Source organism: Tursiops truncatus, chromosome 7, assembly GCF_011762595.2.
Source record: "Tursiops truncatus isolate mTurTru1 chromosome 7, mTurTru1.mat.Y, whole genome shotgun sequence".
Classification (NCBI taxonomy): Eukaryota; Metazoa; Chordata; class Mammalia; order Artiodactyla; family Delphinidae; genus Tursiops; species Tursiops truncatus.
Genome location: NC_047040.1, coordinates 105,723,133 through 105,743,108, shown reverse-complemented (window position 1 = coordinate 105,743,108; position 19,976 = coordinate 105,723,133). Strand labels below are relative to the sequence as shown.

The window sequence follows — 19,976 nt, the reverse complement described above, 5'->3', positions numbered from 1 at the left end:
TTTAGCTGGGATGGAAACCCCAGGAGAAGTCAGTTCCATAGTACACCTGATCCACGTCTCCCTGAGGCTTACCTTTAGTATTCTAAGAAGGAATTGTGCCTTGGGTGTTCCTTGAATTACTTCTTTTTCCTTCTTCCACCCACCTCCACTTCTGAGCTGCCTTACTTTCACCCATTACCCGCAACATACTCATTTTCCCCATTTACTTGGGCCTCACGGAAATATATGACAGCAGGTGATCCAGTTGCAGAGGTTAATTAAAACAGAATAAAATATTACCAATTACCAGAGTCTTGGAAGATAGCTGAGGCTCTCAGAGCAACCTGACTTAGCAGAAAGCAACATGCACAGTGCAGTGATATGATCTGAGATGCCCTGGGAGGGGTCTCTGGCATCCTCACCAGCTGCCGTAACCCAAAATGCCAACTTAGCAGCTAGTTGGATGTAGTCAGCAGGGCTTCCTTGGATTCAGCTGGAATTCCAACTCTACCCACTTAGTCATGTGACCTTATCCAAGCCACTTAGCATCTCAGAGCCTCAGTTTCCTTTTCTGGGGAAAGGAGTTAATAAAACCAACCTCAGGGGTTGTTGGGATAATGATATGAGATATAGTATATACAATACTAAGAACACTTCAGCATACGGTACTTAACTTTTTTTCCCAATTTTTTCATTTTGTAATTTAATTTTACTTTTTTTCATGATTAACTTTAAAAATTTATTGGAGTATAGTTGATTTACAATGTTGTGTTAGTTTTAGTTGTAAAGCAAAGTGATTCAGATATATATATGAGTATATATATATTCTTCTTTAGATTCTTTTCCATTATAGGCTATTACAGAGTATGGAGTAAAGTTCCCTGTACTATACAGTAAGTCCTTGTTGATTATCTATTTTATGTATAGTAGTGTGTATATGTTAATCCCAGACTCCCAATTTATTCCTGCTCACCACCTTTCCCCTTTGGTGACCATGAGTTTGTTTATACCAGCCCACATCAGTATTCTGACTAACTTTACCAAGAGCAGAAACTTAAGGGAAGTTTATAAGGTAAAACTGTTTGAGCTTTCTTAGAAGCACCCGGACACCAAAAGGGGCATGCTTGTCTGAAAGAAAAGTTTGAAATGTATGGAAAGCCAGCTGGACCACATGTTATCTAAGAATCAGGTTGAAAGAATGTTAAAGAACATGACCATTTCATAGTAGTGCCGGCTTTTGTGCTTTACCTTTCTGTAGTAAATAATAGAATTGGATATTTAAATAATGAATGCATTTCCACAAGGCTCTGCTGTGTTTCACTCTGAATGTATGTTCTATGTCCACAACCCCTGTTACAGACAAAGCAAAGCTCTCTCATTGTTATTTCACATACAAGAAGCTTCCTGATCTGGATTTGACCTTCTTCCCTGCCTACCTCTCCTATAAGTTCCCCACATGAAAACTGTGCAGAAACTATACCAAGATACTTATATTTGGGGGAAGTAGTGATTTTTATATTAGTTCACATTTCCGTGTCTGAATACATGGCAGCACCTACCTGTACTACACTAACTTTAGCTCACTTCTTCTGATCCTTCAGAAATTAACTACACTTTTCCTTGAAATCGAACTATCCCAACCCATGGGCACCCCAGGTTGACACAGAAGCACAGGTGTGCTTCTGTCTATAACCGAAGTCATCACACTGTTACATTTACTGCTAAATAACTAGCCTTTTCTTTTCCACTGTCCTGCGAGTGCCTCAAGGGCAGGGATTGTAATGCCCTTGACTTTCTCTGCACAGCAGACTGCCTGACTGCACAGAGTAGGCACTCATTAGACATGTGATATATGAGTAAATGTCAGCTGGAATAGTACGTACAGTTGCCTCTATAAGTTATTTTCCAGAATCGTTTATGACAGGTTATGACTTGTCCTAAAACAGTGAAATCTAGAAGAGTTAAATCCGAATCTGCTCCCTCAGGAGAATGATAAAAGGAAATTCCTGATCTCACCTGGATTGGTAAAGTGAATCAGAAAACTGATTTTAGGCTTGTATAGTATTTAGTAGATAGCATTTTACTATATTGCAACTCCTAGGAAATATTGTCACTTAACAATCATACACTGAAATGTTCTTAGTATTTTATACACTATACCCTGTATAATATATATATATATATATATATATATATATATATATGAGATATTCAACTTAACTCTAGGACAGCCATGGTAAAGTGGGCATCTTTACAAAGGGAAGTTCAGATCTTTTCTCTTGATCCTTCATAGGTTGATTGTTGAACAAAACTTACATCTAAAATTAAATAAAAGGTTGCTGGCCACAGAAAGTGGCACATGATGAGGCTTTTCCCCTGGCTCTAAAGGAAGAGGAAAGGCTTATGAAATATGCAATAATCCATGTTGGAAGAGGTATGACGGCACCAGAGTTGAGGAAAAGTTTCTCTGAGCACAACCTCAATGATGAAGTCAATAGGAGGGGTTCAAAGGTTAGTGAACAAGTAAGAAGGTCAAAGGAGGGAGAGGCTGGAATCAGAGTAGAAGAGACGATCAGTGGGAAGTCTTGGAGAAGAGAGAGTAGCAGCATTTCAATATGATGGTCTAAGTTTCCACTTTTAAGTGATGTGATGGGATTCTCCAGCCCTGCTCCTCAGTGTTCCTTAAATTAAGCCCAGGCATGGTCATTTGAACTCTAGGAAGGGAAGGCACTGAGGCATAATTAGGTATGGAAAGAGTTTCATCAAAGGAAAGGAAACAGTGAGCAAAGATCAAGAATTCAGCCAACAAGCGAGTGAGAATTGAAGGCACTTAGGAGAAATACTTCCCCTTCTCAATAACTCTTTATATTCTGCCCCCCTTACCAACTTCTCTGATGATACAGAATAAAATGAACATGTTTCCATGTAAGTCTATGAATCTTACATCTCTCATGTCAGCATAGTGAAGGGAAATTAAAAAAATCAAAATAAACTGAGCAAATCTAAGCTGCTGGTTGCAGAGGATTTTGACTATGTTTTCCTGGCCACACAACCATTTAGCCTTTCCACACATCTCTCAAGCTTGTAGGTGCCATTTTGGGATCCTTCCTCCTCCTCAAAGGTCTTCTACATTCATCTATTCAACTAACTACCATCATCTTCTACTCTACACAGAGTAGGTCTTCAGGGATATAATGTTAAAAAAGACACAGTCTCCGAACAGAACAAGAGTTATTTTTGGTTTGTCGGCCTCCAAGATGTGATAGAGGGCTCTGCAGGGTAGAGTGGGAGTGCACAAAATGGAGAAGTCCAGTCAACTGCATCTGATTTGACCCCTGTGAAGATCGCGATGTTAGGAGAAAGAACCTGAGGTAGAAGATAGCTGGGCCCCTGGGCTGAGCAGCTGGGGAGTTTGTCAAACAGAGTAAATTGGAGCTCTGTTTTCCCTAACACTCCAAGGACAAAGTTAATGGCAGGAGCTGATCTCTGCTGGAGTAAAGAGATAGGGGGACCACATCTATCACTCCTGAGGTCAAGGAGACCTCCCCAACGGCACATGTGCAGGGAGGCTCCTCTGGGGTCAAAAAGGGAGGGGGCGCCATCCCATAGTAAGTCTTGTCAAAGCTCCCAAAGGCCTCCATGCTGGAATCCATCTTGGCAAAAAGATGTGCACGCATATTGGGAAGGGCCCTAAGATAGGTCGGATGTGGGAAAAGAAGCAAAATAATTGGCCAGAGGAGAACAAAGACCCAGAAGAACTGCCTCTACATAAATGACTTAAGCACATTGTTACTGTGGTCCTCCTTATTAGGGAGAATGCCCACACCCTTTCTCCCTGGGTGTGTATTCCTGTTTTGCTTCTGTCTAAATAAACTGCTTCCCTGTGTGCTCTCCCACATGTTGTGCTGTGTTTCTAAGAATAAACTTTGTACCTGTTTCTGTAGTTTTTTCCTCCTTGAAACAGCCTTGCTTTCAAATGAGGGCAAGAGCCAGGGCAAGTTTGCTCCCAGTCTCTACCCCCTGGTGGACTGGTGGCTAGGATTCCTAGTTTTCATCCAGGCTACTCAGGTTCAATTCCTAGGCAGGGAACTAAGATCCTGCTTCAAGACTGCTCACTGCTGTCTCTCTGAGATCAGACTCAGGTCACATGACTTGGGGCCCAAGCAGCCCTACAACATTCTGAAGCTGTGGTCCATCTAGTGTAACCTGATGGAACCGCATTCTTGGTCTTTTCCTCACTGAACTGAGTTTCAAGTGGACCTAAAATTTTATTTGAAACATTCCTGCTGTTATCAATTTAAATAGTGAAGGGAAAGTACTTAAAAGCCATTTCCACTAGGTTGAGAGCAGGTTGACATAGGAATTCTTAACTATACTTGAGCAGCATTTGATGAAGCAAGTACAATTATAAAGCCAAAACCAAAGAATGTCTTAAATTCAGTCAAAACCAAAGTGGGTTTGGAAATGTTCTGTGCATATTTTCATAATCAGTACAGTAAAAAAAATAAGCAGTTGACCTGCAGGGCAAAGGAAAACTACATGTGATGGCCATGAGAACTAAAACTAAACTTTATCTACAAAAGTAACTTGCTGTGGGGAAGGAAGAGAGAGTCTGGCCTCAGCTATACCTGAATTCAAATTCTGGATACACCTCTTAATAGACCTGTGCGTCCTTGAGAAAAGTATTTAACCTCTCTGTAATCTACATTCCTCTACCTTAAGGTGCAAAAGTGAGAAAATTATGAAAGATTAATAGGTTTGTTTTCTCTGTCAAATTTATGTTTACCAAAGGAGAAAGGGGAGAGGAGGGATAAATTAGGAGGTTGGGATTAACATATGCACACTACTATATATAAAATAGACAATCAACTAGGACCTATTGTATTGCACAGGGAACTCTACTCAATATTCTATAATAACCTAAATGGGAAAAGAACCTGAAAAACAATAGATATATGTATATGTATAACTGCATCACTTTGCTGTACACCTGAAAGTAACACAACATTGTAAACAAGTATACTTCAATACAAAATTTTTTAAAAATCATAAAAAAGGACCTACTGTATAACACAGGAAATGTATGATCATTACAAGATATATGCTTATAGATTATTACAAGATATATGCTCAATATCTTGTAATAATCTATAAGGGAAAATAAACTGAATATATATATCACTGTGCTGTACACCTGAAACTAACATATTGTAAATCAACTATGCTTCAATAAAAAATAATACAAAAAAAAAAGAATTAATAGCTTGTTATGAGGATTAAATAGGTGTTTAATAAATATAAATTTTCTTTTCTCTATTTTTAGTGGCAATAATAGGGCAGGCCAGTGACTGGATCATCAGTGGGACAATGGGAGAATAAAGAAACAGTCTGTATAATTACACATCCCTATCTCCCACACCTTCTCCCAAAGCCTATATTCTACACATTACAGAAATGCTGACTAAATCACAAAGCTAAATATTACATTTCATTCTCCTGTTGAAAATGGAATGTTCAGAATATAAAGGGGTGATGGTGTGGCAACACGCTATGTGTTAAAAACTTCAGCAATAGCCCTGAAAGTACGAGGACTAGAAATTTCCAAAGTTAAAGCAATCACCCTTATTCAGGAGCCCTAGTTCATATTGAATCTCTCATCTATTCTCTTTTATCTTAGGGGACATTTTATGCATCCCTTCGTGGGCATCCTCCACGAGTGCAGAGGGTTCAGGACGCCCATTACCATTCGTCCTTGTCAGCGTCACAATTGCAAAAGTGTCGAATGTCCAGGCAGCTCTCGTCTAGGCCACAGTCACACTGCTGAACTCCGGGAGGGGCGCCTCCCCAGTAGGGGTGTCTTTCATTGGACCGTCCGATCCACCAGGTCAGTGGGGTTCCATCTGAAAGACAAGATGCTTCACAAGTCAGAATGGAGCAAGCCTGAAATAGCACAGAGGATGTCACAGAAACTGAGATGAAAATGTCTCGAAGGATATATATACATTGTACATATGTATGCACAAATGTATATATATATATATGCATACATATGTGCACATATATATATGTGCATACATACGTACAATGTATATATATCCCTCCCTCCCTCCCTTCTTTCCTTCCTCTTTTCCCTTCTGTTCTTTCTCCTTCACTTCTGTTATCTCTCCTTTCTTTCTTTCCCTTTTTCTTTCTTCCTTCCTTCCTTCCTTTTTTTTTCCTTCTTTCTTTTTCTTTCTGCCTTCCTTCCTCCCTTCCTTCCTTTCTTTTATTTCTCTCTCTCTATCTCTCTCTCTCTATATGCACACACATAAAGAGATATCTATATACATGTGCTCATATAAACAACACTTCCATGAAAAGCGTTTCTATAATAGGATATTGATTAATCACAATGTTTAGACTCAAGGTCACAAGCTCAAATGCTAACCAAATCAGGCAGGCATCACAATTGAGTAAACTGGGCTAGACCTTAGACCAAAAATATTGAATATATAGATACAAAAATTAACTTCCTTTTAAAACTACAAAACGATAAATAGTAGCATGAGGGCCAATATTAGCCCGACCTTAGTCCTCAGTTTCTGGTAGACTGTGGGGAGGGGTGGACACGAAGGTGAGGGGGAGAGTGTTGGCTCAGAGGACAGGGTGGCCCTGTCTTACCCCACACTGATTTCTGTCATGACAAAGATTAACGCCAGGGTTACCATATCTTTTGAATTTTTTAAAGAGAAGTCACAATATTTGAAGTTCAAAAATTTGGACAAAAGAAATATTATGAAGGTCAATACTGCATAGGCCAATGAAATCCCTCTGTATGTCATATTTAACCCATACAAAGCTAGGATGCAACCTCTAATTTCTGGTTTATGTAGTTAACAGAAAACTATTTTTGAGTCTTGTCCTTGTCAATTTTCAATTCTTTTTTCTTTGCAAAGTTTAGTTTAGTAAAATCTGTTGAAGTTATCTTGTATAATTGGGAATATTTAAGTAGATAAAAATTATTATCCAGAAGATGATAAGATATCCAAAACAACAGATGTAGGCAGAGATAGAGGTGTTATACACCCTTAGGCTGAATGGGGTTAGGCCTAGTTCCTCTTTGGAAACCACTGGTCTGTTTCTGTTTGGCATACAACAGGCACTTAATATGTGTTTATTTTTTAAAAATGAAAGAAGTAGTTATTGAGAGCCATTTTTCATGATTTATCATTTTAAAGTAGAATAGTAACTTTTGTCTGAGGATGGCGCTAGGTTGGAATTCTGCCTAGTCAAGACTTGATTTCATATACAACTCCTGATGTACAAACATATAATTTACAAATTATTCATGTATACAAATAGCAACAACTTTCTCTGAATTGCATTCATTACTAACATCTTTATGGAAGTCACTGAGACAAGTAGGAAGAGAATGACAATCTGGGTTTTCCAAGAACCTGTAAGTAATGAGAAGAAGATAAAACAAATACTAAGAAACACAAAAGTATCTTAGGGGTGCTGAGTCAGGGGGCAGACAGCCTGAAGGACTATACTCACCCCAAAATACTACTCTTCACACTGTCTAAAATGTTTCAAGTCCCTTTGTTAGCTTTTAAGTTAGAATCCAAGTTAGAGATGTCTGTTCACTAGTATCTTCTTTTTAAAGAATAATTCTAAACGGTACAAATCCATTTAAGCTATTTCCAAACAGCTATAAGTCATTGGACACTAGTTCAAATGAATTGCTTTCTTTCTAACCACTAGTTCAGATAAGCCATACTCAAGTGGCCTAGAGGTCTGGTGGGTTTACTTAGAACAAAAAGCACTTTCAGGACTGAGGTAAGCTTAGGTGGATCGTCCCAGTGTGTGAGTCCAGGTAACACAAGGGTAAAACATTGTGTGTTCAGATGTTTGCGAATGTTGGCTTTGGGCACAAGATATGGGAAGAAATCTCTCCACTTCTCCCTCCTGGCACTTTCCAGACCTCTCCTCCATAATCAAGAATCCTGATCACATGGTGAAATTCAATGTCATCATGAATTATTTTTGTTTATAAGCAGAATCAAAGTTGTGATCTTATTAATAGCATTATTATCAATGGTCTCAATGCTGAAAAACCAATTTGTGTACACTCTGGTGCAAATGTTGCCTTCTAGTAGGTTTACCAATTCTTACTTGGTGCCTTAAATCCCTAGAAGTGCCCGTAGCCGCTCAACACTTTGTTTTGTTTCGAATCTACCAGTGCCTTGTGTCACTGAGGCTTGGGATCCCCTCCTCATGTCTGACAATTAGTATAAAAGTCGCAAACTGTTTTGACTGATTGAATATCAATGAGCAAGAAGAAAGAAAAGGAAATATAGAGAATAAAGAAGAAACACACACATATATTTGAGAGCAGAATTTTCCTCTTAGATGTCCCAGGTTTGTGATTATTCCCCCAAGGAGTATGAGCTGGAACATAACAAATGAAGAAACTGACGATCAAAAAGGGTGACTGATTTTTTTTCATTCATGACTCTAATGATGTAGTCAGGAAGAGAATCGGCACCATTTCTCCAAATTTTGGCCACTGGAGAAATTGGATTTCCTGCATGTGTTATAGTGGGCTCATGGGAGTAGTAAATATCCCCGCCCCACTGATGTCTTGGTCTTGCTACTTGCTTTCCCCGCTGGAACACAGACTGAAATGATGGCATGTCAGCTCAGTCTAGACCACTGCTCCTGGGACCACCTCTGACACCACGGGAGAACACAATCCAGATGGTCACACACACGGGAGAACACAATCCAGATGGTGGACCTCAGGATGTGGCACACGGAGCACAGCCATCCTGCCTGACGCTCAGACCTGTGAGCATGAAAAAAAGTCCTGAACACTCTATGCCACTGAGCCGTGGCAACTGGCAGTATAGCATTATTGTGGCAATCACTGATAAAACACAAAGCAAATATCAACCACATACAAAAATTCTGTAGGGATTCTAAGGAAGTAAAACACAGTGATCAAGGACAGTCCTGCTTTCAACTGCAGTTTGGTTGGAAACATAAATAAAGAGACATCGGTGAATGAGGAAGATAAAGAGAAACACCAATTCTGTTTGGCTCAACTAATTATCTATCTTTTGGCCCATAAATGTAAGCAGTTAGAGCCGACATTTTAGCAGTCCCTTAGGAAGACCCTTCGTTACTGCCGCATATCCCTTTACTTGAACCCAGTCTGTGTTCACTCTGAGTCCATCCCAACTCAAGTCCCAGTTATTGGCAGGGCAACCCAGACTCTCACACCACCTTTGTCCCCTTCTAATATGGTGCTTGGATCTTCCTGAAATTTAGAGAGCAGTTTCCCCAGTGCTCAGGGTCCTGGCTTATCTCCTCCTGGCTCAGTGCTCCCACCCATGTATTCCTTTAGAAATTCTGCATAGAACTTTGGAGAAACTATTCCCATGGATGATCATTGACTGTCACCTGTCACAGCCTCCACCTCTAGGTGACGCAAGATTCAAAGCCATATATATATATATATATATATATATATATATATATATACACACACACACACACATACATACACACATATGCATATATATAGGATTTATAAAACCTATACATGCATACATATATGTATATGCATGATTTATAAAACTGTGATTAAAAGAAATGATATAATTATGAGTGTATATTATATTATATATATACATATATATAATCATTCCATTCAATTATTGCTTGATTCTATGCTGTGTGAAGGTCACGGGGAGATATCCTAGCTATACAAATTTTAATAGACTATCACTGCCCCTAGGGAGTTCATAACATTTAAGGAAGAAGGACATATACACAGCTAAAAGAAATGTAAGTCAGAATGAGATTAGGGTCAAAATATAGAAGTGAATAAAATGCTAGGAAAGTCCAGAAGAAGAAGCTATGAATTTTGTCCAAGATTCCTGAGAAATGGTTTATGGAAATGATTTTAATTTCATGGAAATGGTGACATTTGACTGGAAGCTTTGTGTTGAGAAGGACTTCAGCAAATGGTGCCACCAGGGAAAAGGGTGCAAGTAAGAGGCACAAGGAAAGGGGATCCGATTTTCACTACAGCATCGTTAGGAAGCAACGGTTTGAAATAACGAGATTTTTGCACATTCTAAAGATATCTTATCTCATTGACGGTAGTTAAGTATTTTGAGCTTAAAAATAAGAGGAAGGAGCCACCAAAGTTGTAAGGACAAATAATTACAGATGACTGCACCCAAATGTTTCATTCTATGATCAAAACACAAATCATCCAGATGCTGGTTTAGGAAAGAAGATTCTGGAAACCAAAGAAAGTATTTTACATTCTCTTTCTTTCTAAATAGAATGTAATTTCTACGGAAAGGTTTAGACCACAAGAAAAACAACCTCTTCCATATCACAAAATAATGTCAGACATTCATCAAAGTCAATCTTGGTCTGACTGCATGCTGATTAGGATCATTAAATCAGAACATATGTCTAATAGCGTGATTAAGAGCTAGTCAGTGACATTAGGAATTAACATTTTTATAATGTTGTTCAACATTCTCTTCTCCCTGCCTATTTAACTGAAGTGAGCCCAGAAAGGAGGGGGTTGCATAAAAGATTAATGATACCACCTCTCAAAACAAATGATAAAAATCACTTTGATGAGGTCATTTCAACCTGTACTGAACAAACCTCACTAGAATGTACCACAGGGATCCTTCATGGTTAGGCAAAGAGGTAGACAAAATGATTAACTTAAATGATTCTATTTGCATTGTTTTAATTTTTTGTAGGGTAATATAATAATAATTTGCATTTTGATAGTATATTTTATTGGAAGACCTGCAATGAAGAATCCTAGCAAGGTTAAATGACTTGTTCAAAGTCATACAGTCGCTGAAGGCAAATCTGGACTCAAGGATCTGGGTCCCTGAAGCTCTCATGTCCTGAACACCCACCTTCCCAATGACTCACAGACTTTCTGACTTTTTAATGTGCCAAAAACATATAGAGATAATGTGAGCCTTGCAGGGAAAAATGACCAGCTAGAGAAAATGACAATTATTATAAATTTGTGGGAACTGATAATACTAAATGAACACTGTAGTATGGGAATAAGACCTTTAGTTTATTCCACAATTTCTCTGAGAGGACAGACTTGAAAGCAGTAGTTTCCAGATGTGGGGTGACAAGAATGGAGGGGTATTCCTGTAACCACATCAAACTAATGTGAGAAGAAAGAAATCTTCATTGTGTTAAGACCCATGGACTCGGAGTGGGGCTTATTTATTACCATAGTATACCTATAGTATAGTTAACCTATACTGATTAATATAGTAAACAATTAATGAATGGGAAACAAATTTAGAAAAGTAAAATACCTAATGTCTACACACAATCAGGGAAATACCTAATGTCTACACACAATCAGAGAAATAGAGAATTGCAATCAATCTGTGTATTAAGGCTCATGTGTCTGTTTTTAACTAGTAATCCTAATTTTTAAAAAATCCAACAGTTATTGAGCATTTAAAATATCAGGAAGTTATATGCACTTTTTATACCCTAGTTTGACAATCTCCACAACAACACTATGAGGTAAATACTTTTATCTCATTTTACAGATGAGGATACATTACTTGCCCAAGGTAGCTCGGCTAGTCAATGACAGACCCATGCCAAAGCACAGTGATCGCTGTAGGTGATTACAACAGACGCAACAGTGAAATCCCTGCCCCCACTGTTGTTCCATCCCCTAAAAGGTATTCTTACAGCAGGAAACAGGGACTTCTAAAGTCTAATTCAGATGATTTATCTCTCTGATTAAAATCCTCCAGTACTCTATGTCTGTGGGTCTACTTCTGTTTTGTAAATAAGTTCATTTGCATCATTTTTTAGATTCCACATGTAAGCGATATCATATGATATTTGTCTTTCTCTGTCTGGCTTACTTCACTTAGTATGACAATCTCTAGGTCCAACCTTGCTGCTACAAACGGCATATTTCATTCTTTTTTATGATTGAGTAATATTCCATTGTATATATGTACCATATCTTCTTTAACCATTCATCTGTCCGTGGACATTTAGGTTGTTTCCATGTCTTGGGTATTGTGAACAGTGCTGCTATCAACATAGTGGTGCATGTATCTTTTTGAATTATAGTTTTCTCCAGATATATGCACAGGAGTGGGATTGCTGGACCATATGGTAATTCTATTTTTAGTATTTTAAGGAACCTCCATACTGGTTACCAAGGTGGGGGGTGGTGGAGGGATAAATTAGGAGTTTGGGATTAACATATATACACTCCTCTGTATCAAACAAACAAGGACCTGCTGTATAGCACAGGAAACTATACTCAACATTTTTTAATAACCAATAAGGTAAAAGAATCTGAAGAGTATATATAACTAAATCACTTTGCTATACACCTGAAACTAACACAACATTGTAAATCAACTATACTTCAATTTTTAAAAAGTCCTCCGATATTAGCTCAATACAAGAATAAAACCCAGCGTCTTCCTGTGGCCCCTAAGGCCCCGTACATCCGGTTCCTGAACTTTTCAGCCTTACTTCCTCCCTGGCTCCAGCTGTACTGGCTGTGCCTCAGGCCCGCACAGATGCTCTTCTGGGTTTACTGTCTCTGCCCAAATCCAACTTCTCATGGGTTTTTACAGTGCCTGATTGTCTTGTATCATTGGATCTTGAAATTAAAGCTCACCTCTTCCCCGTTGACCTTATTTACAATACTCCAAAGTCACTCCATTATTTTCTTAGGAATACTTAGGACCACCTGAAATCATACTTTGTTTGTTTGTTGCTGTTTGTTTGCTTAACATGGTCCTCATTTGTCATTAGAGTTGGAGAAAGGGCTTTTAAGTCTTGTTCATGGCTATATCCTCAGCATGTAGAATGTTCCTGGTTTGTGCTAAGAATTAAATTCTTCTTTGGTGAATCAACAAGTGACTAAACGCCAAGAAAAAGAAACATCAGCACAGAAGGATTTCACACAGATGACATTTAAAAAATTGTTTCAGGAACGTATATGGTTATGCGGCCTTTAGTCTTTATAGAGGTATATTCATAGTTGGCATTTTAGGCCATCATTGAAGACATCAAACATTTTTTTTTGTCACTTTAGTGATAGGCCCAGAGAATGACACCCATCAAGGCTTCGAACAAGTGCTTACTATAAACGTGGCATAGAATGAGATCACCGTACATAAAGGTGTCCCCGTACCACTTCATTTGTGTATTTAACAAAATGACAAAGTATCTGGACAAGACACTTGCCTGGTTAGAGTATAAAAAACAGAATAAATATAAACCCTGCCATTTGGACCCTCACAATGTAGTAAATGAGAAAAAAATGTTAAATATTACCTTTAACTCAAGTCAGAATAAAATAAATTTGAGGTAGAATTTTAAACAACGTGTAGAAAGTCAAGAGGAAAAAAAAGGCTAAAGTTTAGTGAAGAGTACAGTTCTGGAGAAAACTCCAAATTCATCCCTTTTTTGAATATACCTTCCTTTTCTGTTTTCCAGCCAGTGGAAGAAAGTTGGATTTTCATACCATTAGACTCAAAACAAGGTTCACATAAGTTATGTCATTCAACCCTCCTAACAGCTTAGTGAAGTTTTTCATTTTTATTTTACAGATAAATTGAAGCTAATGAAGGATAAGTTTCTCAAGATCACACAGATAGGAAAACTTGAATGTAGATCTTGTGGGTCCAAACCCCAAAATAATATTTTTATTGTACCTTATGAAATCTAGTCCTATGATAAATAGAAACAGGATGGTATTTATTCATAGAAATTGGTCTTGAGTTGAAATTATGAATATGCATCAAATAATTATTTTATTGGCAAAAGCACAGGGCCTTACTGAGTATGCATTCCTAATATCTTGGGAATATTTCAAACTGCATTATCTCCCCAATTATATTGGTCTATTTATTATTTACCTAAGAATCAATCAAACAAAAATACCTGCAAACACAAATGTTCCAATGATTACCATTGTTTCTAAGACTGATTTGCCTGAACTCCTATAATTTTGCTTAACAGATACCTAAGGAAGTGATAGGCCATCATATAATAAGGAACCTATTGAAATTTCCCTCTAGAAATCTTGGATCAATGTTTCTCAAAATGTTGTTTCTGCCTGACTTTAATCAAAATAATCTGGCGTTTTTGTAAGAGCACGGGTTCACAGCATCTTTTCCCAGACACGCAGTGAGTGAAGCTTCAAATTCTCCATTTCTATCATACAAAGTGATGCTGAAATGTTGCACACTAAAATTTTAGAATCACTGGTTAGAAGGTTCGAACCTTATTCAAAAATGTTCAAATACTCCCTTTTATTTTTGAAAAATTCTTATTCAATGACACTGCAGATTGCTAAGTACGAATAAGCTTAGTTTCAGATTTAATTTCATTATCAAAATATGTGCATTAGATTATATTCATTTCTGCTAAAGAAAGATATCATGATAGGAGAAGATGAATAAAATACATAACAAAGATTAAGTTTAACTTGTAACTGAGGAAAAGGTCACTGAAATTTTTATGAACTAATTTCTTCTGTTTTGTCTTGTTCTAATAGAAAAATGGTAGTGTGCATTTGATGCTGCTAATCGTCTCATGAATTCCCTAGAAGTTTCCCCAAGAGAACCATCTCCAGTTATCCTTCTTTCTCTACCCACCCCCCAAAGAAGTATCTCCCAAAGTTATCCATCCTTCTCTAACCCACATCCCCAACCCACTGCTGTTCATTTTCTTTAGCAAACTCTGTTTCATATTTTGGAAAGATTAGGGAGGGCCAGTTCAAGTTCTCTTAATTTTCTTCTACTCTGACTCAAAAAAGAAAGAAAAAAATGTTACCCTCTCCCACTTCTTGTGTCAAATGTCTCCCATGCTCACTTTTCATCTGTTTTGATGGGAAGATGATGAACTTTGTCCTCTATCCATCCTATTCCTCTCTGTGTCTACTCATTGGTCTCTCCATTCATCCATCCTCTTGTTTTTACCAGAATCCTTCCTACTCACAACCTTTTGGTGGGTCTGGCCCTTGGCGATATGAAATATTTTTCTTTGTCCTTCATAGATATTTCATCTGTTACTTATACACAAATGTCTAAAAAGTCTAGATTCTCCAGTCCTGCATTCTTTCCTGGGTTGTTTGGTGGACACATCAGTATTTTCCAAAACTTCCTCACAAAGCATGAAGAATATTTATCACTCATTATCCTATGAGTATGTACATAAAATAGGCACACAGAGGTATTCACACATCCATATTCCCCAATAGCTCCTAATCTTTCATGAAATAAAGGCACTCAATAAATCAATAACTGTGTTAAATAAAGTGAGAAAGGAGTAAATGTTGCATTGCTAATCAAAATGCCATTGTGATCATTCAGGTTGATAAACCACCTCTAAGTCTTTGTTACCATTTGCCAAGGTGACAACTAACCCACTATGGTTTATAGCATGAGACTTTAAACCATATTGTAAATTCTTCCTGACGATGGCATATTTTGTGGGACTTTTTGTGTGAAAAACATGTAACAGAGGGTGAGAATGCTTATGTAAGATACTCCTACTGTTTAATCAACTAATACAGATTCCATGTAAATTGCAGAAAGTTAGAAATAAACACATACACCCTGCCATGCCCTTTTTTGCCTGAATCTTCTTTTTAATTTCTTCTTTCCTCTTCTCTCTGGTTCTCCTTTTCCTTTTTTTTCTTTTTCATTCTCTGTCTGTCTCTCTCTCCCCCTCACTCTTACTCTTTCTCTCTCTCCCCTCTTTCCATCTTTCTTCCCTTTTTCCCTCTCTTCTCTCACTTATGTCCCTCTCTTCCTTCCCCCAATTGTTTTCACTTCTCTCATTCCTTCTTTTTTTCTCCATCTTTTTGCTTTGATCCACCTCCAGCAATAACGCTCTATTTCTTCTTTTTTAAACACATAAACACAATCACAGATACAAGAAGAATTAATCACAATTCTGTCCATGACATTCTATCACTGACGGTTGGTAGACATTACCTGGTTATGTTAAAAAAAAAAAAAAAAAGATAAGAAGAGAAGAAAAATGAAAGACCTAGCTGGAATGCTTTACATAAGTATCTACATGAATCAAGCTTTTCCAAATTATAATAGGTGAGCAAATTCATCAACGAGATCATGAAGGAGACGAAGTGATCTTGCTTTGCACAGTGTTAATGAACAAACAACAAACCCCTATTTATTTATTTCTGTACTTGAAACATAACTGATGGCTGTAAGTCTCATATTCTTTAGAGGTCTGAACAAGGCACAGACAGAAAGTTGATGGAGCTCACAGATCATATTCATTAGGAAGGTTTGGAAACAGTGCAAGGCAGCAGCATAAGAAGAATGGGCACAGAGCAGCTTGTGTGATGAATAAAATATGAAGAACTTTGCAATTACACAGACCAGAGAGAAGTGGCCAGAGGATCATCAGCATAATGATAGTAATAAAAATAGGAGTTCATGCCTGTATCTCCTATTTCACAGCCCCAAATCTGAATAATATTTATTAACCACTCTCCTGTTTATGGTTATTTGCAGGGTACATAACAAAAACTAAAGCGAGGCTATGAGTTTCCTGCCTTCAAGGATTTTTTGTTGTTGTTGTTCCATGAGTGCCCACAAAGGTCATTTAATTATTCTGAAAGATATTCTACAATCAAAAAATGTATGAAAGTGGTAATTTTGGTTTCCGAACAGGAATATGCCATTTAAAAGACTGCTTTATATTTTATTATTTTTATTTATTTATTTTTTGTGATATGCAGGCCTCTCACTGTTGTGGCTTCTCCCATGCCGGAGCATAGGCTCCAGATGCGCAGACTCAGCAGCCATGGCTCACGGGCCCAGCCTCTCCGCGGCATGTAGGATCTTCCTGGACCGGGGCACGAACCCATGTCCCCTGCATCGGCAGGCGGACTCTCAATGACTGCGCCACCAGGGAAGCCCCTGCTTTACATTTTAAACATTAGATAAAATGCCCAGTTGAAAACATTGATTAACCATTTGTGTCCATACAAAGTAATTTTCTAAATTAAAAAAGTGAAAAAATATTAACTAGTGTTTATGTAGGACTTACAGTGTACCAGATGCTATGTTTCCTCATCATAAAAGGTAGAAAGCAAGCAATATTACAAGAGGTTGGCAGTGATCTACCTAAGGGCAGGGATGATTAGTAATCATTATACACCCAGCAATACTAGACACAGTAATTTTTTAAATAACAACTGAATATATATGTGTATGTGTATGTATATATTACACATATATATCATACATACATGTTTGTAGATATATATAACTGTACACACACGTGCACACACAATGTCTACTGCCTTATCCTATGTAAAAGATATTACAGTATAAACACTCTTAAAGGTAATTCCAATACAATTCCCCCAAAGATGAATTATTTTACCTAAGATTTGAGACGGGAACATTATCAAGAAATGTGTAGCTATATTGCTCCCAGTCAGGCATATATTTTATCAGATAACATGATGTGGGGCTTCATTCTGCAAAAGTCACTTTGTTGCTATCACCAGGAAAAGCTAAGTGATTGGACTAGAACATGATATACTATATCTAGACTCAACTCCAATGTTGGCAAACCTATTCCTTGTCTCCTATCAGGATATACCATTAACAGAGGCCTCCTTCTAGGATCTCAGTCAATAGGAACAAGTCAGTTAAGGGGCCTTTCAGTTGACAGAGACAGCTAATGCATTGTTGGTTGCTCTTCAAAGTCTAGAATCACATTAGAGAAACGAGCATATTACCAAGGGAGGGAAGGTTCTTCCGAGGGTTAACAGGTTTCTAGGACCAATTTAAGCAAGACCTAAGATCCAGGACTCATTTCTGGTTCTACGGAATTTATTCCAAAATAGAGGATATTATTGTATCCTAAGTGTCTCTGATTATTCTGGAATTGTGAAGAGCAACTATCATATTTCATCAAATGCCAGTTGCTATATATAAGTTGTGTCATTGTTTTATGCACCACTAAAAATGAAAATTGACTACGAGTTCAACTAAAATATGACATTAATTGTAAAATTCATTCCAATTTCAGAGATACTAAAAACGTAAAAAGAATGTTGGTTTCAATTATTTTTACATATATATAGTCAAGCTTCCCATGACTCATTTCATCTGCAATTAATCCTCTTTTTTATCTAGTCAGGAAAATTGCTAAGTATCTATTTGTGTTTGTTGTACATATAACAAGGATAAGGAATGTCTCCAACAGGAAACAATAACAGCAAATGCATCAGGATTCTAATAGTTTTCGTATGAACAATAACCACTGTTTAGCTTAAAATAGACATTTAATACCAGTATTTTGTAAAAATATTTAAACACTAGGGTTCTCAAACAAGAAACGCATAATACATGTGGTGATTTCGAAAGAGGGTATATATGTGGAGGCTACACACACAAAAAAAGGTACAAATGAACTTATCTACAAAACAGAAATAGAATCACAGACATAGAAAACAAACGTATGGTTACGAGGGGAAAGATGGGGGGATAAATTGGGAGATTGAGATTAACATATACACACTACTATATATAAAATAGATAACTAATAAGGACCTACTGTCTAGCACAGGGAACTCTACTCAATACTCTGTAATGGCCTATATGGGAAAATAATCTAAAAAGGAGTGGAGATATATATATATATATATATATATATATATATATATATATATCTGATTCACTTTGCCATACACCTGAAAATAACACATCGTAAATCAACTATACTTCAATATTAATGTAAAAAAATAAAGCATATAAAAATATTAAATAAAAAAAAAACAGGGTCTGAAAAGTCTCTGACAGTCCCTTCCTTTAAATCTAAGTGGGCTTGTGACTACTGAAACCAAGAAAGCAGGACAAAAGTGATACCAGGTAACTTGGCAGGCAAGGTCCTAAAAAGCCATGTCCAGTAGTTGCCGGACTGTAATTTCATGAGAGACTCTTGTTGAGTACATCGTGATAGCCTTAAATACTCGCATGCTTTCTGTATACCAAAGAAGTGAGGAACCCATGCAGCAGTCTGAGGATGCCTTTCTATTGGGATAAACAGGATAACAGAAAGTAGCTGCTACAAATTGGATTATAAATTATCATTTGGTTCAGTTGAAAAATCAGATTATAAAGAACCATTGAAATCTTTTTGGGAGTTACCAGATTCCCCAAATATCAGTCAGAAGATTCAAAAGGACTTAGAATCATCTTAAAGTTTTTAATTTAATATTTCTATGCCTTAAATTTTACTAAGTTTAGAACTTCTGTGATAAAAAAAAACAAATATAAGTAAAATTCTGTATTCTAAAGAATAGTACTTTGGGGGAAGGAGCAATATTATTTATATGTATTCATTTCTCTGATTTCAGATGGTTTTCAAAAAGAACATAATCAATAAATCCAAAATAAAATATAGATCAGAACTGTCTTCATAAGAACAGAAAATGAAATGATGGAAATAAATTATTTTATTTTAAATTCTACTCAATACTCTCTAATGACCTATTTGGGAAAAGAATCTAAAAAAGAGTGGATAGATGTATAACTGATTCACTTTACTGTACACCTGAAACTAACACAACACACAACTAAAACAACATTGTAAATCAACTATACTTCAACAAAAATTGAGAAAAAATTCATTGTGGCGGTAAAAGTGAAAAGAAAGATACTGTCAGTTTTACATTTTCTTCTTTCTTTCTTTTTTTTTTTTTTTTGGCTGCGTTGGGTTTTCTTTGCTTTCTCTAGTTGCAGTGAGCGGGGGCTATTCTTCATTGTGGTGTGTGGGCTTCTCATTGCGGTGGCTTCTCTCATTGAAGAGCATGGGCTCTAGCTGCGCAGGCTTCAGTAGCTGCAGCATGTGGGCTCAACAGCTGTGGCACACTGGCTTAGTTGCTCCACGGCATGTGGGATCCTCCC

The 19,976-nt window shown here is 37.3% G+C and overlaps 1 protein-coding gene across 2 annotated transcripts in view; it reads right to left on the bottom strand.

The window, feature by feature from the left end:
• The window catches only part of CNTNAP5 (contactin associated protein family member 5), an 877,416-nt gene that overhangs the window by 153,651 nt on the left and 703,789 nt on the right, over positions 1-19,976 (bottom strand). For both annotated transcript variants that reach the window (XM_033860287.2, XM_019931771.3), the window contains exon 14: positions 5,723-5,879. In XM_033860287.2, the coding sequence (XP_033716178.1) occupies positions 5,723-5,879 (157 nt within the window). The remainder of the gene's footprint in view (positions 1-5,722; positions 5,880-19,976) is intronic.